Genomic DNA, 23,181 nt, shown 5'->3' with positions numbered 1-23,181 from the left:
TAGAAATTTGACTACAAAAATTGAATGCGTGTCTTCAGGCCTTGCATCATCTTTGGAAAGGAAAGGCAACTAGTCTTCAGAAAGGCCCCCACCCGAGTCTGACACCTTGCTAGATACTTCTTCGGCTCCACCTCCCTGAATCACACAGCGCACCAGCGGGTTGGCATCATTCTTGGTATTTTATTGACGTGGAAACTGGTCCCAGAGAACCATGGGCTAATGAATGCAGAGCCAGGATTTGAACCCTCATCTGTTTGCTTTAAAGGCACTGTTCTCTCTCCAGCACCCAGCTCTGCCATGTCAGACGCTTACGGAGCCGCTCATAGAACCCAGCTGTGTGCACAGGCGCTGTTTATAATGCTCATGGCAGCTGGTGAAGGTAGGGATGACAACCCCACCTTATAAATGAGACTGATGCTTGGAAAGGCACGGTGGCTCTGATGAGGGGCCCTGGTGAAGTGACAGGTCGTGGTGTGAGCCTATGGTCCGTGGTCCATCCACCTCCATTCGCGTCCAACTCTACCGTCTGCTCTGATTATGCCGTCCTGACTGTAGCTGCCCGTCAGGGTCATAACAGAGCTCTGAGCTCTGTGCCCGTAAGATTGTGACCACTTCCCTTAAATTCATCACTGTGTGCTCGTCTTACCTCTCCTGCATTCTCAGTAAATTCCCGATTGTTTATTGCCATCCGTTCGGCATTTCACCACCCAGAAGAACTTGGAGCCATCTGCAGACTTGGAAAGTTCATGCTGTTCTCCTTCCAGGAAAAAAAAAATTAATGTTACATAAGATGGGACCGAGCACATTCTTATAGGAAGGTTGGGAGCCACTTCTCAGCCTGAAGAATCCCTGTTACCTCTGCCCGTTACTTCCTGTTTCATCCAGGTCCAAAATCACACTGCAGCTATCTTTGCAAACACGGTTCCTTGCAAAACCTCTAAGAATAAGTGTTGCCTCCATGCCCACATAGAACTGCCCTGTCTTCAGGGTCTCCTCTGGGTCTGAGGAGAGGTTCCTCCTTGAGAACTCACGGGCCTTCCTCTGGGCAGTCCGTGCTGGTCACATTGTCCTCCGTCCTTCAGGCAGGGATAGGGGTCATCTCTGGGGGCGGAGGTCCCCAGGACCCTCGCCCACCTCCTCCTAGCGCCTCTCCAACTGTGGCCACTTCTCCCTCGTGGAACAGTCTCTCCCCGACTCGCTCATCTTGGGTCATTTAATTTTGTCTTTGTAAATAAAATTTGCTCTCTTCTTCTGTGAACATATTCATGATAAGACACTGAGAAATTAAGGAAGAGTGGAAAGCTAGGACGACGGACCACCCCAGGACAATCCTTGCTAACATTCGTGGATTCTGAGAAACTGGAAAGCACCATAAAGATTATCAGCCCCTTGGCTCTACAGATGGGGCGCCAGAGGAGCTAGGACCATTCAGCCACCTGCAGAGACCTGGTGCCTGTGACAGGAATCGGGGTCTGAGCCGAGTGAGCCAAGGGCCCACCTCCAGGAAGCCAGAAGTCGGCAGGCAAGCGAGAAAATGAGGGGCAGGTGGCCAGTGAGCAGAGGGGATCGCCTGACTCTGCTGGGGCGGCTTCGAGCTGAGGTGACCTTGACCTGGGTCTGGACGTGAGCCTGCTGTCCAGTGAGGAGGCGGCCCGGGGCTCTGTGTCCACCTGCCATCCAGCACTCTGCTGCCCGCGGCTCGCTCTGGTGCTTGCCTCACCGGGAGTGGGGCTTTCTGCCTCCTCATCCTCCAGGACCATTTGAAGGTTTGCCTAGTAAATGTCCACCTCTCGTGCGGGTCAGTTCTGTCTCCAGCCTCCTCCATCTCTGCTCTCAGTGAGTCTTCAAATGCCCGGTGGTGAGAGAGGGGCCTGGTGACCCCCTCCCTGTCAGAGGAAGACCCTGCGTGTCCTCGTTGCCGCAGGCCACCAGCGCTGTGGCGGCTGCAGCTGTCTGAATTGAGTTATCCTTTCCTCATTGTTCTCTTTGACTCAACTTTCTTTTTCACTGGCAAGCTATTTTAAGAGGAAGGGTTATTCTAACTCGGGAAATGGAAACCCAGTATCAGGTGCCATCAGTGGAAGGTGACCACAGGACAGAAGAAAACCCTGGCGCTGAATCCCAGCTGTACCCCGGGCTTGCCCCCAGCCTGGGCCTGTGGCTTCTCTCTGTCCTGAACACGGAGGCGGGTCGTGTTGGAGATCTCTTTCAGACAGACCGGCACCTTGCCCAGGGCTCCCCGCGCTCAGGGCGGAATGGGGGGGATGAAGCAGTAGTAGCGTCGCTCTGCGCACGTTCCCGTTCCTCGATGCTGGGCCTCCAGCCCTCCCCGGTTCAGCCTGAGCGCTGCCCGCACGGGGGCCCCACAGGTTGGGAGCCTGAAGACAGGCGTGCCACCCCCCACCCCCGTGACGCGTTGCACCAACTGGCAAACGTCGAGGCTTGCCCCTTCCCTTCCAGAGACTGGTGGTCTGGCATCTCCAGGGGCACGCATGTTCACACCACACACCTGCGTTCACGAGTCCCCGTGAGAGCCTGCCACTCTCTTTTCTGTGGAACATGACACTGCAGCAGGAGCGTCCCAGATGGCATGGGTGCCTCCATCACCGTTGCTGTGCATCTGGCTGGCCCCTGGGAGGAGGCAGGGGAGCAGTGGGAGGCCAGAGCACCCCTCGGGCACCTCCACGTGGCCTGCAGGCGGCGGCCCGCTGTTGGGAGCGAGAGCAAGCACAGGTCCTTTTCTGTGCAGGGAGAAGGAGACCTGGGCTTGAAGACAGCTCAGAGCTCCTTCACGCAGAAACCACGTCAGTCACACCAGTATCTGCCCTTGGCTTCCCTTTTCTGAAATCTTGGGACAGCTGTGAAGCTCTTCATTAATGGACCATCCTAAGAGTCATGCCATGTGCCTTCCACAGACCATTAGTGATTTCCCAGAAGGCCAGTTCCAAATATTGATCTCGACAGCGGCCCCTGAGGAGCCCTTTGGCACGAGAACCTTTTCAGAGCCGCAGGGCCCCGGCTGCCAGAAGACGCCTCCGAAGAGATCACACATGTTAATGAAGGGTCTTAATCTCCTGGCCCCTTACAGTTCGGAACTGCTTTGCGATTGAAGATAAATCATTCCTGGAGGTTGCATCCCCCAAAGCGTAGGAAATTACTTTGAGGCAGGAGGAATAATAATTTCCATATCAGTTTCGAACTTGGTTTATGGAAGGCAATTATCTACCTTGCTTCACTGGAACTGACGTATATGCTGCACCGTTAGCAGATGATAGGAGAGGGGGCTGACGTGGGAGGGGCTGAGTCATCTCCATCGGGGCATCCAGGTGCCACTTTTGCTCACTGCATTTTGGGCACTGGAACTGCCAGCTGCTGGGTACCTCAGAGGGCCCCGTATTTGGTGGTTTCTGCATTTTATTGGCAGCAGTAAGGCAGGCAGCTGAGTTAGTGACACCCTCTCCGACCAGACTCTTTCTGTTGTTGCTGATGTTGCTTTCCAGTTTTATTGAGATGTGACTGACACACGGCCCTGTATGAGCCTAAGGTGCGCAGCATAATGATTTGACTTAAAGGGCTTAGAAATGATTATCATGTTAGGGTGGTGAACATTGCTCATCTCATATAGATGCAAAAAAACAAGTTTTTTTTCCCTCCTGGTGATGAGGACTCTTAGGATCTGCTCTCTTAACAACTTTCCTGTACCATGTACCGCAGTGGTAACTGTGGTCACCATGCTGTACGTCACATCCCAGGACTTACTTATCTTATAACTGGAAGTTTGTACCTTTTGACCCCCTTCCTTCAATTCCCCCTCCTCCCACCCCCATCTTTGATAACCACAAATCTGATCTCTTGTTCTGAGAGTTTTCTTATTTTGCTGCTGCTGCTGTTGTTCGGTTCCACGTATGAGTGAGAGCACATGCCATTTGTGTTTCTCTGACTTATTTCACTTAGCATAATGCCCTCAAGGTCCATCCATATTGTTGCAAACGGTAGAGTTTCCTCAATTTTTATGGCTGAATTACATTCCACTGTATATATTGGGTTGGCCAAGAAGTCCGTTTGGGTTTTTCCATGACATCTTACGGCGAAACCTGAACGACCTTTTTGGCCAGCCCAATATAGGCCACGTCTTTATCCATTCATCTGCTGACGGACACTTCGGTTGTTTCCATAACTTGGCGACAGTAAACAATGCTGCTATGAACATGGGGGTGCAGATATCTCTTGGACATAGTGTTTTCATTTCCTTTGGATATATTTTCAAGTGAAATTGCTGGATCATAGGGTAGCTTTATTTTTAATTTTTGAGGAACCTCCATACTGTTTTCCACAGTGGCTGCACCAATCTACATTCCCACCAACAGTGTAGGAGGGTTCCCTTTTCTGTACACCCTCTCCAGCATGTGTTATTTGTAGGTGTTTTAATGGTGGCCATTCTGACCAGTGTGAGGTGGTACCTCATTGTGGTTCTGATTTGCATTTCCCTGATGACTAGTGATGTTAAGCATCTTTTCATGTGCCTGTTGGTCATCCATGCATCTTCTTTGGAAAATGTCTGACCGCAGTCTTGGACCTGGTGTGTCTGGAGTGTCTGGTGCTGCAGGAAGCAATTCTGCACTGTGAGGGGTGGAGCACAGTGGCCCTTGGCCCCCTAACCCTGACTGTTTTCTCCATGGTGCCTTAATGTGACCAGGCATATGTTTATTTGCTGATTATTCTGTCTCTGGCCCTGGAGGGGAAGCTCCACCAGGGTAGGGACTTTATCTAATTCAGATGTGTCCTCAGAGCCTAAGCCAGAGCCTGGTCCAGAAACCCAGCGCTCAGTCAGTCTCTGTTACTGAAGAAATGAGGGGCTGAGAGCCAGGCGGCCATTGGACTGTGCCAAGTGGTCCTGTTGCTCCTCCACCTGGTGTTACAGGTGGAGTCATGGCAGCCGTTCATCCCCTTTCACGGGTCTTCGTCTTCTCTAGGGAAAAATGTGTCTATGTCTGTATCTATCTACATACAGATGGATGGATGGATGGATGGATGGACCCTTTCATGGGGCTTTGTCTTCTCTAGGGAAAAATATGTTTATGTCTGTATCTATCTACATACAGATAGATGGATGGATGGACCCTTTCATGGGGCTTTGTCTTCTCTAGGGCAAAATATGTCTATGTCTATATATCTGTCTACATATAGATAGATGGATATACCCTTTCATGGGGCTTCGTCTTCTCTAGGGAGAAATATGACTGTGTCTATCTGCATATAGATGGATGGATGGATGGATAGATAGATTTTTTTTTTTTAAAGGAAATAGATGCTCTGGGAAACATGCTGGAGGAGACTTGCAGCATTAGAACTTTGCTCTGCAGTTCTTACCACTGTGCTTGTTAGGATCTTGCATTAAAATGGATGTGAGGACAGTAATATCAGTTGGGGCATGAAGACAGTGGCTGACCACATGGGACCCACATAAAACCTGCCTCCTCCAGCACAGGGTGACTGACGGGGCTGTTGGCAGGAGAACACTCTACTACGCTGACAGTAGCCAGCTTTGTGGTGTGTGTGCTGTGTCATCTGCACTGCCGGTCCTGTGTTATCCTCATTTCACAGGGGAGGAAGCAGAGAATTCAGCAACTTGCCCACCATTGCAGTTAGGGAAAAGCAGAGCCTGGGTTTGAACCCACATCAGCTTGCGCCTGCATGTGTGAGGGATCTTGTACACGAGGGTCTGCATTTGTTAGGGTTCAGCCCAAGTGTTGTGAAGAAGAAACGTGGTGCTCATGAAAGATGGAGGTCTGTGTCTCTCTCCATCACTAGTCCAGGGGTCCACACAGCCGCTCAGGGCACAAGTCCCTCCCGCCTTGTTGCCCCACCCTCCGAGGGTGTGGTCCAGTGACCACAGCTGGGTCCTTGCCGCCTGGGCTCCAGACCATGGGAAGGAGAAAGCCAGTGTGCGTCGGGCAGATTGTCTTCAAGTGGCTGTTGTGGAAGCCGCATACATCAGTTCCCTTCACATCCTGCGGCGTGAGCTGGTCGTGTGGCCACATCTCGCTGCAAGGACGGTGGGGACTGTGGTCTGTGTCTGGCAGCCATGTGTCCAGGTCAAACTTGGTTCCTCTGCAGAGGGGAGTGGAGTTTGGGGTGGTGGATCTGCGTCTGCCATGAAGACCTCTCCTCTTTCATGGATGTCAGTGCCGGGCCAAGCAAGGGAAGTGCTCTCTGTTCATTATTATCATGCAGGCATGTGGTCATTTATTCATTTAATAACAGTTATTAAGAGGTTTGGGGGCTTCCAAGAAGCCCAGTTCACTGTCTCTGCCGGTAACCTAGCTGGGAGATGAGCTGTCGGCCACCGAACAGGGAAGAGTAAAGAGGCTGAGTCACGATCTCACTCGTCCTTCACTCCCCTTCGTTTGCCCATCTCGCCCTAAGAGAGGGCTTGAGGCTGGTAGCTGGTCACATACAGTTGGCAAAATGCAGTCCGCACGCATAGTCTCTTTCATCTTCTCGCCGCCCCCCCCCCAAAAGGGGCGGGTAGGTCCATGCTGGTGAGGGCTGGAGCCATGAGCTGGGGCCCTCGGGGATCCTGGTGGGATGGGCAGAGCACAGGTTCAAGGTCAGGTGGATCCAGATTCTACTTCTGACTCTTCTGATCGCTAGTGCCTTAATCTCAGCTCTTTGAGTTTCAGTTTTCTCATTTGCAAAATTGGCTACTTATGTCACAGGGCTCCTGGGAAGAGTCTCCTGGGATGAAGGGTATGGCGTTGGGTAATTGGACAGTCCCAGACGTATTTCCTTCCCTCCAGCTGCTTCGGAGCCCCCGGTCCCTGACGGTTTGCCCTGCGTGTTTGGCGACGTCCGAGGTGGCCCTGCCTGTCCCTTCCCTCGTGGGAACTCTGCCGGCCCTCGTCCTGAGCCTTGTTACCTGTGGTTCTGCGACTCCTCCCACCATCCGCTTGCTCTGCCCATGGTGTCTCTTGGCCGCTCCCCGGCTGGGCCGCGTCGTCCATGGCCTCAGCTCCCTGTGGCCGCCCTGACTGCCCATGCCCTCCCCGGGCCGCCGTGGCCGGAGCACCCTGGGAGGGCCCGGAGCAGAGCGTCTTAGGACAGGCAGAGGTGCAGAGCCCGGGCAGGGGCCTGGCAGGGGAGAGGACCCAGCAAAGGTGCAGGTGTCAGCACGACAGAAAGCTGGGGTTTGTGTCGGCACAGATTGGAGTGGGAGGGCTGGGGGCAGGGTGTGGAGTTGGAGGCTGTTGTGATCCTCGATCTGGGGGAACGGGGGCCGGGGGTGGTAGCAGAAGGAGTGGAGAGAGCGCACGTGAGAGGCGAGGCCCATCTCGGGGGGTCAGGCCCGGGACTCCATGTCCAGAGGCTGCAGGGGTGGCCGGCGCGGCCGCAGAGATGGGCCTGGGGCTCAAAGCAGAGGCCGAGCTGGAGGCTGGCTGCCTGTGGCGTGCGCCCAGGATGCACCTCGAGCGCCGGAGGCTCAGGGGGCCGGCGAGGAGTACGCACCTGTCTTTTCGCCTAAATCGAACTTCCCACCTGAACCCAAACTACCCTCTGCTGGAATGAGCAAGTTTTCCTTCAAAGCTGATGGAATCCGTCAACATAGTGAGCGGCTTGCTCTGTGCCGGGCGTGGTTCTTTTTTTTTTTTTAATAAATTTATTTATTTTTAATTTATTTTTGGCTGCATTGGGTCTTTGTTGCTGCATGTGGGCTTTCTCTAGTTGCAGTGAGCAGGGGCTACTCTCCGTTGTGGTGCGTGGGCTTCTCATGGTGGCTTCTCTTGTTGCGGAGCACGGGCTCTAGTCACGCGGGCTTCAGTAGTTGTGGCACACGGGCTCAGTAGTCGTGGCTTGTGGGCTCTAGAGCGCAGGCTCAGCAGCTGTGGTGCACAGGCGTCATTGGTCCGCGGCATGTGGGATCTTCCCGGACCAGGGCTCGAACCCACGTGTCCTGCATTGGCAGGTGGATTCTTAACCACCGCGCCACCAGGGAAGTCCCATTTTGTCTTGTTTTCAATTGTACACTGTTTTCCTAAGCCGGCATATTTTAGGATATTAGTGATAGTCAGAATACATAAAATCGTAGGCATGTAAGTAAGGAGTTAGAGACAATTATAATAAAAGGATGGTGTCAGATCTCAGTCTTTTTGCCCCAGGGTTCTGCTTTCAGAGGGCTTCCAGCTCAGAAAAAGGCTGTGTGCAGAGCAAGACTAGATCGAGTCTTGAAAGGTCAAGAGACATATCACTTAGGAGATGTGGTGGTCTTGTGCTTCCTGGAGACACCTTTCTTTGCCTGCGGACATTAAGGCTGTGGGCTGGGGAGGAACCTCAGCCTTGCTCTGCCAGGCCCAGGTCTTCTCGGGGACAGCCACGCGGGGCGGAGGGCTGAGGGGAGCCAGCCGGGAGAAGCTGGCAGAGACCCAGGAGTGCGTGTGCTGGAAGCAGAGTGGAAAGCAGTCTGGGGATACGTCCTCTGCAGAGAAACGAGGACAGTGGGGCTGGGGGCGAGGCTGGTGCGGACCCCCCGTGCCTGGTGCCGGGCTGGCACCGCATGCCGCTCCCTGCTGGCCCTGACTGCAGGCACACCTGTCAGTCGCAGGAGCCCACGGGCTCTGCAGACTAGGTGAGATATCACCTTAGCAGCCTAGGTAAGGCCGGCATCCGGGTGGCCCGGGGGGATGTGATAAGTGCCCAAAGAGAGATGTTAGCAGTGTGATAACTTACGGGTTAAAAATGCATCAGACTGTCCATCCCCCTCTGCTTCAAGCTGGTTGATGCTGGATTTGCTTTTGCACATTTGTATGGAAACACACCTTAGGTGTGGCCTGTGATTTCCGAGTTGACTGACTTCAGGGCAGGCCAACTTTGGGATTTCATCATCCTTGCACAGGGAAGCCTTTGCTGAGTGGGGTCCGTGCTGGAAGAGTGGCTGCCCCAGGTGTCCTGTGACACCTCCTGGGGCACCATCGGCTTCCGTGTGTTGCTGTCTGGAGGGTTGTGTGACAGTGTTCCTTTGATGGCCCAGGAATCGAGGAGCCCTGGTCTCAAACTAAATCCAGCCCCGTCACTGTCGTTCTGCTGGGACGTCTCCCATCTACTGGATTCCTAGCGAGAGAATTTGAGGCCAGACCCCGATTTTGGAACCTATGTGCAGCGGTTTCATGGTACTCGTTGGTGAAGGCCGCGCTGAATGCAGAAGGACCAGCTGCAGGTCCACAGAATGCGAGAGCCTTGATGCTCCAGGTGGTGGTGACATCATCCTGGGGGAATTAGGAATTGAAGCTGTTCAGAACCAGCCTTTTCAAAACCAGGGCTCAGGGTAGGAACACAGTATGAGTCCAGAGTATGGAGCTGAAAAGGCTCAGGCTTCCTGGGTTCAGCAGAACAGGGAGCTGTGGTTGATTAGTGATGTCTGCTCTGGATGCAGGAGGGGTGTTTATCGTCTAACCATTTCCTGGGTACTTCCCAGGTGTGGGTGCAGTGCCGGGGGGCCTTCTCAGGCGTTCTGTCCGTTCACTCACAGCAGCTCTGGAAGTAGGTGGTGCTGCACTTCCTGCAGGAAACTTCATGGAAAGACGTTGAGGAATCAAAAGAAGGGTCCAAGGTGGAACGTAAGTGTGATTACAATTATAAACCATAATTACAATTGTAGGTTGTAATTATAAATTTATAATTAACTTACAAATAATGAAAAACAAAATTTTATGTCTGTGGAGAGGGAGAACCTGGAAGGAAATATAATGTTCCTGACAGTATCACTGGGTGGTGGGATTATGGATGGATTTTATTTTTCTTTATGCTTGTCTGTAGTTTTCCATTTTTCAAAATGACCCATATTCCTTTTTCAAACTTACGTAAATTATGTGTGTGGGTGTGGGTGTGTGCGTTTTTTCATGTTATACTTGTGGAGATTTGGTGGCCTTTGTCCCTTCATAAATTCACCAGGAACATTAATTACTCCTCCTCCTGTGAGTCCTGGTAGCTCCCTAGGGGTAGTTCCGCACCTTTTGCTTCATCTGGACTAAAAGGTTTGGGCAGGACCCTCACAATTGCCCCTCAATTCTTGACACTGGGCACATCTTGACCTTTTTCAAAAAGGATGAGCAAACGATGAAAATCACCAGAAACTCAAAAGACTGCAGCTCCACAGAAGGGCATCCTTCTGAGGACTCGAAGAAATGTATTATCAGGTAGCTTTGCTGCAAGAAATTTAGAAACTTTCCAGTAACTTCCAACAGGATCCAGGAAGACTTGGCTATAAAACATTCTATAAAATAAGAATGGGCACTTATGAAGAGGGAATAAACTGACATCTGAAAAGGCTCCAGGAGATCCAGAGCTCTTCCAGCCTGGGCGATGAGATTGTGCATACAGAGTGCAGAGCCCAACACCTGGCACACAGGCGCTCAAAATATGCCGTTCTTATCATTTTTAAAATAAAATTATATTTATGTTATAACGTACACACACACATTACCTGTTTTTTTTAATGTTTTAATAACGTTGGCATATGAGGATTTAGGCTAAGTGGGGTTTTTGAAAGCACCCCGTCGTGCAAATCTGCCAAGCCAGGCCCTTCTTGCCGTGGACGTGCGTGGGTCGCAGTGAGAGCTGCTGAAGCAGCCAAGGTCCCGGGCGGCTGTCGTCCTGCTGCATGCCTGCTTCCCCTCGGCTGCTTTATCTCTTTGGTGGGAGCCGGGAAGACTTGTGTCTGGCTGGCAGCCAGGGGAGTGGAGAGGTCCTGCAGACTTGGGTGGGCTGGCAGTCATCAGCACTGCTCCCATGTCAAAATGGCTTGCGTCGTGACCTCCTGTTGGGTTTAGGTCCATATGGGGCACAGGTGGGCCTGCTTATGTGTATAAAACCCCGAATGCCCCGACCGGAAGACCAGGAGGTGACCTGCCTGGCAGCCACATGGCTGTGTGGAGCAGTGGTTGCAAGTGCAAGCACCCTTGGCGTGTTCTCAGATGGCCTGGCTCCCGCAGTGCCACCACGGGCTTGACAGGGAGAGGAAGCCGTGCACCATGCGCTGGGCGGGCATCTCGAGGGCATCGTCATTTACACCTCTGTGAGGCAGGGATGGCTTTTCCCTTTCTACGGGTACCTACCTGAGTGACTTGCTCAGATAGCGGAGATGGGGTCCGAACTCAGGGAGAGCTGATTTTTAAAGCTCACCCATTTTTGGTGACTCTAGGTTTTCTCTGTGGCCTTCCCGTCAGGTCTTACAGAAGGACGTTTGTGGACCACAGCTGTGTTTTTCTGCAATGTTACTGGTCTGTGAGATAAAAATAAAGTGAATGGATTGATTTAGCACGAGTATCTTAAAGCCAGGTCTGTAGCTGTCGATCTCCATAGAGAGAGATGTGTGGACGTGGCCCCCTGAGTGGCCCCAGGCACAATGCACTCGAAAGGACGGGGGCCCTGGCCCCTCCTTCCCACGAGGACGGAACTTCAGCAGATGGAGCCAGTTGCAGCATGAAGGATTTCCATGGAAGTGAGGAAGAAACTCCTGGCCTCAGGAGTTCAGTGCTGGGCTAAGTGGGCCACGGGGTGTCCTGGGGGCACAGTAAGCAGGGAGCTCATTCAGCAGGGTGACTTGACCTCACTCAGCAGATAAGAGTTTCTCCGCTTCTGTGTCTTGGGGCAGCTAAGAGATGCAGAAGACACCTCCAGCCTAGAGACAAGCATAACCAACTGCCAGGGTGTGGAGTAATCAGGGCGTGGACATGAGCTCCGGCTGGACAGTGGTCACCCTGGAGGCTGCAGGGTGCTCTGAACCAGGAGGGCACGCAGACCAGAGGGGAAGGGGGGCGGGCGGCTCTGTCTGCAGGGCATGTGTGTGCGCAGGATGAGCTTTCAGCTCTCTAGATCTGGCCTTTTGGGCGACCCGGAAGCAAGCTCGTGGTGAGGGGTACAGCTCAGAACGCAGGGATGTGGGGAAGCTCGGTGGTCTCCGCTCGGCTTGTCTTCTGTTTCTGGGAGCATCTTGGTATTGGGTGGAGGGCATGTGCGTCATCGAGAGGAAGTGGAAGAGGGCCTCACAGGGGCTCGCCGGCCACGCCTTACACGTGCACTCTGGGGACCCGGCCATGCTCTCCAGCGGGGAAGGCAGGAGCAGCTGGCCTGGAGGACCAGGGTCAGATCAGAGCAGGAGGGAGGGCGGTGGGGAGTGGGGGCCCAGACGGGAGGAGGAGTCACATGGGCAGCGGGCAGGCCAGGCCTCCGCTCTGGAGGCTCTGGGAAGGCAGCACCACGGGTTACTCAAGGCCTTCAGCCCCGCTTTGTACTCCTAAGTCCAGTAAGTCAGGGGGAACGAAGGGCCTGCTGTGCTTATCTCAGGGTTATCGACTCAGAGCAGACCTTCCGTAGCTGGTCTGCAGTCTCCCACTACTGCTCTGGGCGAGGGCCATCGGGACACCACCTGACTGCACATCTGGACATGGTCACGTGGTGTCTTCCCCTTATCATGTGGTCCCACAGTGGCCCAGCGTGCAGGGTTCAAAACCTACAGCTGTGTGACCCCAGGAGAGCTGCTTAGCCTCTCGGGGCCCCACTTTTCTCATCTGTAAAATGGGGAATCTAGCAGTGCCCACCTCTGGGTTGTGAGCCCTGAGTGAGCTAGCACCCAGCACACTTAGACCAGTATCTGGCCAAAGTAAATACCAGCTGCCAGCACTGGCTGTTACATAACGCCTGGCTGCCCACTGCGTCCTGCTGGGTTATTTTCCATAAATTCTCTCAATCATTCCTCACAAGGCCCGGGAGATAGGCATTATCGATCTGTTTTACAAACGACAGGTCTATTTCTAGTTCCCTCTGTGAAGTTTTAGACCCCCTTCACTGGCTCTGTTCTATTTCTGTCCCCGCTGCACACTGTTCACGCTGTGGGAGCCCTGCCAGGGAGGAGGAAACAAGTCCTCCGGCAGCTGGGTTTGGACTCTGCAGAGCCCGGCGTGCTCCCGCTCTCGTTATGGGGAAGGGGTCCAAGCCAGCCTCACGGTCCCACCCGCAGGCCTGGTGACACATGTGCTGGGGTTTTTTGTTTTTTTTTAAGGCTGCGTTGGGTCTTCGTTGCTGCGCGCGGGCTTTCTCTAGTTGCGGTGAACGGGGGCTGTTCTTCACTGCAGTGCACGGGTTTCTCATTGGGTTGGCTTCTCGTTGCAGAGCACGGGCTCTAGGCACATGGGCTTCAGTAGTTGTGGCACGTGGGCTCAGTAGTTGTGGCTCATGGGCTCTAGAGTGCAGGCTCAGTAGTTGTGGTGCACGGGCTTAGTTGCTCCGCGGCATGTGGGATCTTCCCGGACCAGGGCTCAAACCCGTGTCCCCTGCATTGGCAGGCGGATTCTTAACCACTGCGCCACCAGGGAAGCCCCAGGGGAATTTTTTTAAGTCATAAAATTTGGCAGTAAAGAGGGTGGTGGACGTGGATGATTCTCTGACCATCCAGTTTTCTGAGTGGGGCGCCTTGGGAATAAGCAAGTACAACCCCTGAAGAGGCAGGAGGATCCCCTCCCGCCCCCTGCATTGGGGGACGTTATGAGGGTCAGTGGGGCTGGTGCCCACAAAGGCTGCCGCTTCCTGGGTCAGGTGACCCCACCTGAGCTGCTGCCTGGTGGTGCAGACATCCACTGTGTCCCTCCGACCAAAAATCTCCTCCAAGAAATCCTTGGTTTTCTGAATTTTTTCCCTAATGAAACGAGCAGAACATCTCTTCAGCTGGACAGTCAGTTCTTCTTGATGAGTCGGCATGTCTGGGGGAAGGGTGCACAGGAAGGGGGCTGACGTCTTCTCCTGCAGCCAGGCCAGGCCGAGTGTTTGACATTGCTCCCCTCAGTTCTCCCGACGGCCATGTGCCCACCCTGCCGGTGTGCAGACGGAGGTGGGGGCAGGTCCCAGCCGAGGCCCAAGTCCTGTAGGAAACAGGTGGGGATGAGTTCTTTGCATCCCAGCACCGCTCTCTGCCTTCGAAGCACGTGAGGCGGCTGGCCCGCTCCCCGCCCGCACTTCCGGGGCCTCTGCCCAGTGTGGGTCCATGAATGGGCTCCCTGTCCAGCGGGTGAGTGAGGCAGAGCCCATGACAGGGGCTGCGGAGCCCCTCAGCGTATTTTCACATACATTCTCTCATTTCATGTCCAACCCCATCAAGGAGGCGCCAGTGCCCCCGTTTCACAGGTGGAGAAACCGAGGCCCACAGAGGTGCAGGGCCAGCTCACGGGGGCTGCAGCGTGAACCCGGCCTCCAGGCTGCAAGTAGGACCCCCTGTGCCGTCGGAGAAACATCCTCACCGAGGACAGTGCCAGGCAGGACCCAGAGCGTTCCACACCTGTTTTCTTGTTTACCTTGCGACTCCTCTGTGGTCAGTGGTCTTACGATTGTCCCCCTTTTACAGCTGAGAAAACTGAGCCCCAGAGAGGTCAGTCACTTAAACAGTGAACAAGCAGAGGAATAAAGAGAATCAGTTATTTGATGGAGGGCAAGTTCCGCTTTGTCAAACCTGGGCACAGATAAACCGGCCCTGGCTTGTAAGTGCCGAGGAGCTCCGCAGTGTGTTCATCTCAAGGCGGCATGTGCTTTATTGGGAGCTGCCCCACCTCCCAGGGCTGGATGCCAGGCAGGCCATCTGCTCCCGGGGCCGGGCCCGGCAGTCGCCCTCTCCCGGAACGGGAACCACTGGCTCCCGACTGGCTGCAGCCGGTGAAGAAGTTCCAGGAAAAAGATCTTCGCCAGCGTCTTCTGGAGCCTCGTTCCTGCCGCTGCGGGTATTGCCTTGTCTGCATAAACGGCCTCGCTGATGTTCTGCTGCCGTCCTTTGTCGAGGATGCAAACATGAGGGGAGGAAGGAGGGAGGGGATCGCTTTCCCTGGCCCCTGCTGGGGGCCTGGCCACGCGGGTTCCTCGGCAGACGTCGTCCCCTGCCTCCCTGCTCTGTTGTCCACAGCAGCCGCGGGGGCTTCAGGAAGTCAGATCAGGTCACTGCCCTGCTCGGTCCCATCCTCTGCATGCATAACCCCCGGCTCTTCGCAGCAGCGTCCGGATGGGAGGCCTTTTTTCTGGGCCTGGGGTGGGCAGGACCCTGCAAAGGACAGCTCTCGTTCCCACCACGCCTGTCTCTTTCTCAGCCTGCCTTCCCGGCCGCTCCCACCAGGGCAGATCAGGCTCCCTGCCGCCCCCCTCTGTGTTCACGGTGCTTCTCACAACACACACTGACATGTGTGTTCTCTGCTGAGATCTGTCTTTCCCACTAGACTGTCAGCTGTGTGAGGGCAGGGACAGTGCTGTTGATCCATCTCGTGTCCCTGGGGCCTGGCACGTGATAAGCCTTGAGTCAGTATTTCTGGGTGATCTCAGTCAAAGGACTGCCGTTGCTGCCATCCTGTGAGTGGCTAGGGGCCTTGCCCGGGGTCACGCGTGGCAGTGCCGGGAATCAAACCAAGTTGTGCTGGCTTCAGCCGTTGCTCCCTGTTCACAGCCTTGAGTGAGGCTGGTGTTTATTTACTTGGCATGCTGGTTCCACAGTGCTATGTTTCCCAGAGCTGAAATGTAATCACGGGGTCTCCACGTGAAACCCCAAAGGAGCAATGCCAAGTGGCGGCCAGCATGCAGTGGTGAATGTGCTGGGGGGGGTTCCCTTTTCCCCAAAGACACAGCGTAAACACGCAGCTCGGGACATGGCTGGATGTTCCCGTGGCAACGAGGTGGGGACCTGGGAGAGGCTGGGGCCCGGCCTCAGGTTTAGACCACAGGATGGGACAATGAGCCGAGGCTCCACCTACAGAAGCCCTTGGGGGTGGGGGGAGGCAGGAAGGTCTGCCCGGGGGAGGGGGGGTGTCCTGACGGGTGGGTGGGGCCAAGCAGAGGGACACCCTGGGCATGAGGTCTGAGCCTGTGGGATGCGGTAGGCAGAGGGATCCAGGCTCCAGGGGTCTTGCAGCCTGTCAGCACATCCTTCCTAAGCGCCTGTGTGCGCCAGCATCTTCCTCAGCTGGGAACTTCGTCATAAATGAGATAAATGAGACCTCTGCTCTGGAGAGTACATGCCGGTCGGGGGTCAGGGGAGGCCAAGCAAGGCGTGGCCATGGACCAGTAATTCAGACGGTGTCGCGTGCTGAAGGGACCCTTCACCTGAAGTGGTCAGAAAAGGCCTGAGACCCAAGCGACAGTCCAAGCACAGTCAGAAAGAGGGGTCCCCAGAGAGGCCTTGGTTGGTGCAGGGGTTCCGTGCCGGTGCCCACGTGCCTGGCTCTCGGGAGTCGACTGTGTACACCTCTCCCCAGCACCGTGTCCAGTGGTGTCACGTTAATAACTTGAAATCCGCTGTGCTGAGAGCATTTACACCATGGAAACTGGCAAACGCTACAAATGAGGACCACTCACTACGGTTATTAAACATTTAGCAATGCACCCTGATCTGCTTATCTGAGCACTAGGAAGAAGGGTAGCCCTCGGCCGAGGGGAGAAGGGAGATGAGGGCGTGAGCACGGGGCCAGTAGCTCCTCTCTGACGCAGCAGGAAGTCTCATGTGACTGGATCTTCTCTTTGCTAGACAGATTCTACAAAATAAAGGCTCAGGTCCAGGGAACAAGGAAGTGTGGGGAGCAGGAGGGGAGACTGATGTTTCAGAATCGGGGTCCAGGTGAGAGCTGAAACCAGGAACTACGGAGAACCCCACTTACGGCAGCAGCAGCTCAGGACCGGAACGAGGCCAGTGCCGGAGGGCGTGTCTGTGGAGAAGCCTGGCCTGGGTCTGGAGGAGGCGAGTGTGCAGGTGCTGCCCACGTGTGCGGGGTGTGGGGGGTGGCAGAGGCCTCTGCTGCCCACAGTGGATGGCCACGTCGGTCTGCTGGTCTCCACAGGGGTGGCGGCAGCATGCCTCAGAAGCCTCTGCCGCGGTCCAGATGAGCCTGTGGTTGTCCCAGCGTGTCCCCCCGGGAGGTAAGAGGCTCCCAAGTGGCTGGGAGTCTCCACGCCAGAAGGGCTGCTTTCTCGCCACTGGGGGTCCCACGTGGCGCCTGAGCGGCATCGTTGGCCATGCTGCACGTGGTGAGAGGCGCTTCTCTGCCTCGGCCACACAGCGGAACCTCTGGGGCACTCTCCCACCCAGACCAGTTAACCAGAGCTGCTTCCGGGGGTGGGACACAGCCTTGGCACTTTGGAAAGCTCTCCGTGTGATTTCAGGTTGTGGCCCGAGTTGAGAACCGCTGGGGAAGAAGTTCTTCCTGTACAGTAAGAGCACCCGTTCTCCCACACGTGGTGTCCAGGGTGGGTTCTGTTAACAGACAGTTCCCAGCACGGTGGCAGTGATGGCCGTGTGCCACTCCTGTGGATGCAAATTGAGACTCTGAAGCCCTCCTACACCCAGTGGGTCCTGACCGCAGGGAGAGGCTGGCTGTCACGTGACCCGGCTTGTCTGTCTGTGTTAACTGTGGGCTGAATTAATCCAGCAGCTGCCACATTCCCCAAGGATATTAAAGTGCTTGAGCTGCCCCTTCTGGGAGCACAGCCCCTTGTGCCGATGGCCGATGATGGCTATTTAGAGGTTTCAGCCATGCTTCTGGGTAGCTGAGAGAAATCCCATCGGCCGACCCTGGAAGTGTCAGGTGGGCAGGTGTAATCTGCCCAAATTGATGTCTGATCAAACAGAGGTGGCTGGACATTCCATGGAGCAATGAAGAGGGTGTGAAACGTCTGTTGTATTTTAGGAAAAGGGCAGGGAGGACAGATGCAAAAGGAAAGTGAGGTTAGTGCTGGTGCTTTGTGCACTGCTCAAAGAATGAAATGCGGGGTCCCTCTGCCCCTACACACCCTGGAAGAGGGGAGCCGCAGAGAGAACACAGGAGTCTGTTCGCTCACCACATATGTGCCGGTGCCACTTGGCTGCGGCAGCTCTGGGATTCTGCCAGCAGCAAGATGGACAAGGCTTCTGGCCTCTTGAGCTGACCTTGAAGTGGAGGAGAGAGCCAGGAACCAGGTGAGCAAGTGAATAGCAAAGCAGTGGCAAACTGTGATGTGCAGTACGGGCCCAGTGCAAACAAGGGCAAACTGTGATGTGTAGTGAGGGCCCAGTGCAGGTCAGAAAGGCCTGAGGGATGGAGGCCGCGCTAGGAGACGTCTTCCATGAGTCCCGGGCACGAGGAGCAGCCATGGGAGATCTGGGGGAGGGTGCTCCGGGGAGAGGGGCCAAAGACCCTGAGGTGGGAAGAGCTGGCGCTGCTGAAGAATGGCTGGAAGCCCCTGGTGAGGACGGGCGGTGAGCGGGAAGGGGTTGAGGAGTGGTGACACAGGAAGGGACAGGACGACTTGTACTCTGAGCCTGCTGGTTGCCCACTGGAGACCTGGAAGCCGGGTGGTGACATGCTCTGACCTACATTCTACCCACTTGCTGTGTGACCTCTCTGGTTTTCACTCTCAGCTGTAAAGAAGGTAAAGGTAGGATGATTATGAGGATTAGAAATCCTGTATGTGGACTTAGCAGAGGAACTGACACATAGGAAATGCTCCGTGAAGGGGCAGCTGCTGTCCTCCCCTCTCCTCCCCCTCCCCCTTGTCTTTATGGGCGTGGCTCACAGCAGTTCCCTCCTTGCCTGAAGGGGACTCTAGCCTCTCTGGGCCTCATGCTACGAGTACTAGTCTGGGCAGTTGTATATTCAAGAATCTGAGTGCCCTCCTGTAGCCCTCCACTGCTGGCTGACTCTGGGGTGAGCGCGGTGTGATGGGGGCTGCTCTCTGTGTCTGCAGGTGGGCTCACCGCATGGAAGCCTTTCGGCGGGGGTGACTGAGCGCCCAGCCAGGCTCTGCTTTCAGTCATGAGGCTTCCGCTGCACAGATCTTGGGTGCGAGATCCCGCGTTTATTTCAAAATGTCACAGCGTCTTCCTTCCTTCCTTCCTTCATTCATTCAAAGCGCATTTGCAGAGTGCCAGCTGTAGCTCAAAACTGTGCCAGCCACAAAGAGGCAGCAAGAGAGAGAGCGTCAGTGTGTCCTCAAGAAGGTTACAGCCAGCGGGGAGGGCAGCAAGCCGCCTGGCCCCTGCTGGACAGAGGGTTTGGAGCCCAGAGGAAGCTGTGGAATCTCCCTCCTGAGAGGGCCTGGAAGGGAGGAAGGAGGGAGCCAGGTGGGCAAAAGGGGGGAAGAGAAGAAAAGGTGCACACGGAGCACAAACTCCAGCAGCTGAGGGCAAGCACGTGCGGAATGGAGTTATCCGCACGACAGTGGGAAGAGCTGTCTGTCGGCACAAGTGACAGAAAACCCAGTGCCTGCACAGCACAGCCAGGAGCGGGGCTGGGAGCAGGGCTGGGAGCGTGCTGGCTTCGGGTCTAGCTGGATTCAGGGCCCAGACAGCACCGTTAGGGCTGGCTTCCCCCTCGTGCCTCTCCTCGCTCGGGTTGACCTGTCCTCTCGGGTCGGCGCCTCCTGGACCCGTTCGCTTGGCTGGAGCCACTGGAGCCAGTGACTGCGGCTGCGACCATGGTGCCCTGATTGGCTCAGGTCTGGCCCCTTGGGTGGGGCCGATGGAGGACCCCCCGTACGCCAGCACCTGCAGAAGTGAGCTCCCAGGACTCCCTCAGCCCGCGGCTGGAGACACTGTTGTGGTGACTGTTCTCTAGGAACCGGCTCCGTTCTGGGTGACCCTGAAGCCCACGTTTTAACAGCGTGCCCTCTCACTTAGACCCGTGATTTAGTCTTTGACTCTCCGCTGATGTTGCGGGAGCCCTGCCCCGCCCTGGACACGGCCTCCGTGGCCTGCGCCTTCCTAACGGCCATCTCTCGTCCCTGCAGGGCCCTGGTCTTTGTGTCCCACGGAGCGGGGGAGCACTGCGGCCGCTACGACGAGCTGGCTCGGATGCTGGTGGGGCTGGAGCTGCTGGTGTTCGCCCACGACCACGGTGAGTAGCCCGGGGCTGAGCCCCCGCTCCGGGGCGCCCCCTCCCAGTCCTCCCTCCTCCTCAGCTTTCCACTTCTGATTCATGCACTGAAACTGGGAAAAGACGTTCTCCACGGGATGTTTGTAAGTGAAACATGTGCAGTTATGTCAACAAAGAATGTGTCTGACCAGCAGTTTCTGTTGAGTCTGGGATTGAATGCAGGCTGATTAGAAATCTCCACTGAAAAGCCCGGATGTGTTTGTGTAAGAACTTGCCCCAGGCCAAGTCACCCTCTCTCACGTTTATAAAGCGCTCTCTGCACAGAACGGGCCCTGGTTTCCCCCACAGGACTTCAGACAATGCCATGCTCTCAGTACAAGTGCCGTACACAGCCCAGTGCGGCCTCAGGATGCTTCCAAAGCATTCAGACCAGGAGAACAGTAAGGGTCTCAAGGGCCGTGTGGTCATGAGAAAACCCCGAACACGGGCACATTCACAAGCACATACAGATGCACGCACACATGTGCACACACACATGTCCCCAGGCCAAGTCTTTGATTCTTCATCAGTAACAAAATCCATAGTAACCATCAGAATGCAGCATTTGTTGCCTAAATCAGTATGTAGTTCCTCAATCGTTTGGGTGACATTCTCTGTGGCTGGGAAGGCTCCCAGTCGAGATCTTTGTTTGTCTAACAGTCTTAAGAATGAAGAGTTCCTTGTGACTGACCATGGTGATTTCTGCACTGCTTCAATGTAGAAATCTATCATCCTGGCCCAGATCCAGAAACGTTGCTTCCGTTTTATCTGATAGGGAAATAATTAAGTGAAAAGAGGGGTAGGGGAGAAGTGACAGGCCTGGGAGTCCTTGTGACAGGAGGGAAAGCTTGCCTGGGGCGTTTTGTATATAAGGAACTGCAATTTGGTCTACCAAGAGCCCCTTTTCAGCCAGATATGTGCAAGGGTCCTCATAACTGAGAATATTGGCTATATTCTTTCTTACTATGGTCGTAATGTTCTGTAGTGCTTTGCAAACAGCCCCAGTGATATTTGTGAGACTGTTTGAGAGAGAATATTCGAGGATTATCCTGATTTTCACTGTGGGACTGTCATTATTTACTTTGGCACCTTCTACACCGTAAGACCCATGATAGGAATGACTTTTTTCCTATCGCGTTTGTCTCTGTTAACGTTTGTTGCAATGAGCTGAACACCATGGGGGCATTCTGAAAGAAAAGAATGTTTGTACTATGCAAACACAAAACACCTCCTACGGAATTTTAAGTTACCTGCTTTTAATCTGGAGGTCAGCTACCTTCTTATCAGCTGCCTTTGGCCAAATCTGTGGCGGGGGGAGTAAGGGGGGAGTAACTGTCGTGCCTTGTTTATGTTGTCTGGGCGTAGAAGTTTGAAAAACAATTTGAAAAGCCTTCTTTTTTAGAGTAAAGAGAGAAAAGAAACAGCCTGCCTTTTGATGTTTCCAAATTAACATCCAAATCTGAGGCCTGGCTCTCTGACTTTCTAAATATAGCTCAAAGCTGGTTGCCTGCATTCACCTGTTTTAAGTTCCTTGATTGATCAGTTTCTTCCAACGACTCACAGGAAATCTCCCTGGCAAGTGCCTGTGGGCGGTGTTTTATTCAAGAAATGAACCCAGTGTGACTTTGGTTGTTTAGAGATGAGTGTGGCTGTGGCTTCCTTAGTGGGGGAAAGCGGGTGCTGGGCTGCCTCTGTGGGGTCTCGTGCCGGCTGGGCAAGCAGACGCTGATGGTTACGCCCTGTGCCTGGTTGCTTCTCGCAGGGGTGTGGAGGGGAGCGGGGGGCCGGAGGGACTTGAGCCCAGGCCTGCTGGTTCTGCAGCCCAGCCTCCTTTATCACACCGGCATGACGCCTACAGAGAGGTGCTTCATTCTTTCCCACATAGCTTTTAAATTTAAATAAAGCCTCTATGGGGGAAGTGTCAGGGCATTTATGGGGCCAACTGGAGGGATACAAGGATTAAAAACACAGAGCAAAAACACCTCCCAAGGCCCCAGGGCCTCACCAGTGCCAGGCCGGCCTAGACCTCCCCGTTTCCAGTCATGCTGTCGGTTGTCATCTGCACTCCTGTGCTTCCGGGGGGACCTGCCCCCCAGATGACAGAAGGGCCCCGATGCAGACACACCTGGGTCCAGGTGTCTGCTGGACGGCGATTCCAGCCGTGAGCCTCGGACGCCTGACCATTCCGAGCCTTAGTTTTTTCATCTACCAAATGGGCCAGACAGGGCAGTGATAGAATAAAATAAGGCTACGGGGGCCCAGGGGAGGGTGGTGCCTCCTCCCCTTCACTCTGCCAGCCCCTAGACCCCCTCCAGCCCCAGCGGGGGACACCGAGGCTGGGAGCAGGGGTGCCGGGTTCTCGGGTCCCGTGCCCGGCTGCAGGGGCTGCAGTGAAGATCGGCTGAAGGATAGATGGAAAACGCTTCACAGAGTAAACAGACCTACCAAGGGCGGTTTCATGGCTGGTTTCTGTAACACAATTTGTAGAAACACGGGTTTCTACAAATGCTGTGCTAACTTGATTTTAAGGTAAATCTCCTTGCTCAGCTGTGCTCCAGCAGGAAACCTGGAGACTCTGGGTTGGGTGGTGTGGCTGGCAGCGTGGTGTGCACGGCAAGGTGCTCAGTTAGCACCCCGCTTACCTGTGTTTTCTGTTTGACCTTAGAATGTTCCAGGATGACCTCATGGGCCTCAGGGCTTTGCCAGAAATGAGAATTATATTCCTGCCCTTTACTGAGTGCCATCTGCATGCCAGGCTCTGACCAAGGCCCTTTTCGTGCAATTTGCAACCCCTCATAACAGTTAATACGTTACCCCGTTCAGAGGTGAGGGTCTGAGGCTCTCCTTGTCCACCAGAGCACACGTACCAGTCGGGGGGCTGTTTGACTGCATCAGACCCCCTGACCTCGGTAGCTTAACAAACAAAGGTTTATTTTTCTCCCATGACATGCGAAGCCCGAGGCGGCTTCGGGACGCCGCCGTGCCATCCACGCCCAAGGCTCCCTCCGTAGCTTGGCTCAGCTGTTCTCAGCGCATGGCTTTCATGCCCACGGGTACCAGCTCCAGCTCCCGGGCTCAGCAGGAGGCAGTGCAGAGCTCCCCGTCGTGTTGCAGCTACACCGCAGGTGCCAGGACAGCATCACGCGGCCAAGGCCAGCTGCAAGGGAGGCAGGAGATCTAACTTGTTTGCTGCGTGTTTGCTGGTTCAGACAAAACAGGGCCCTGTTGCTAAGAAAGGCACCCAGGATGGACGCTAAAGCACCGTCTCCTCTGACAGCCA

General features: G+C 54.9%; 1 protein-coding gene across 3 annotated transcripts in view; it reads left to right on the top strand.

Annotated features, from left to right (window-relative positions):
• Nucleotides 1-23,181, top strand: part of MGLL (monoglyceride lipase) — a 104,636-nt gene that overhangs the window by 15,823 nt on the left and 65,632 nt on the right. For all 3 annotated transcript variants that reach the window (XM_057554551.1, XM_007179192.2, XM_007179191.2), the window contains exon 3: nt 19,777-19,883. In XM_057554551.1, coding sequence (XP_057410534.1) covers nt 19,777-19,883 — 107 coding nt within the window. The remainder of the gene's footprint in view (nt 1-19,776; nt 19,884-23,181) is intronic.

Source organism: Balaenoptera acutorostrata, chromosome 10 (genome assembly GCF_949987535.1).
Source record: "Balaenoptera acutorostrata chromosome 10, mBalAcu1.1, whole genome shotgun sequence".
NCBI lineage: Eukaryota > Metazoa > Chordata > Mammalia > Artiodactyla > Balaenopteridae > Balaenoptera > Balaenoptera acutorostrata.
This window is presented reverse-complemented; position numbering and strand designations above follow the sequence as displayed.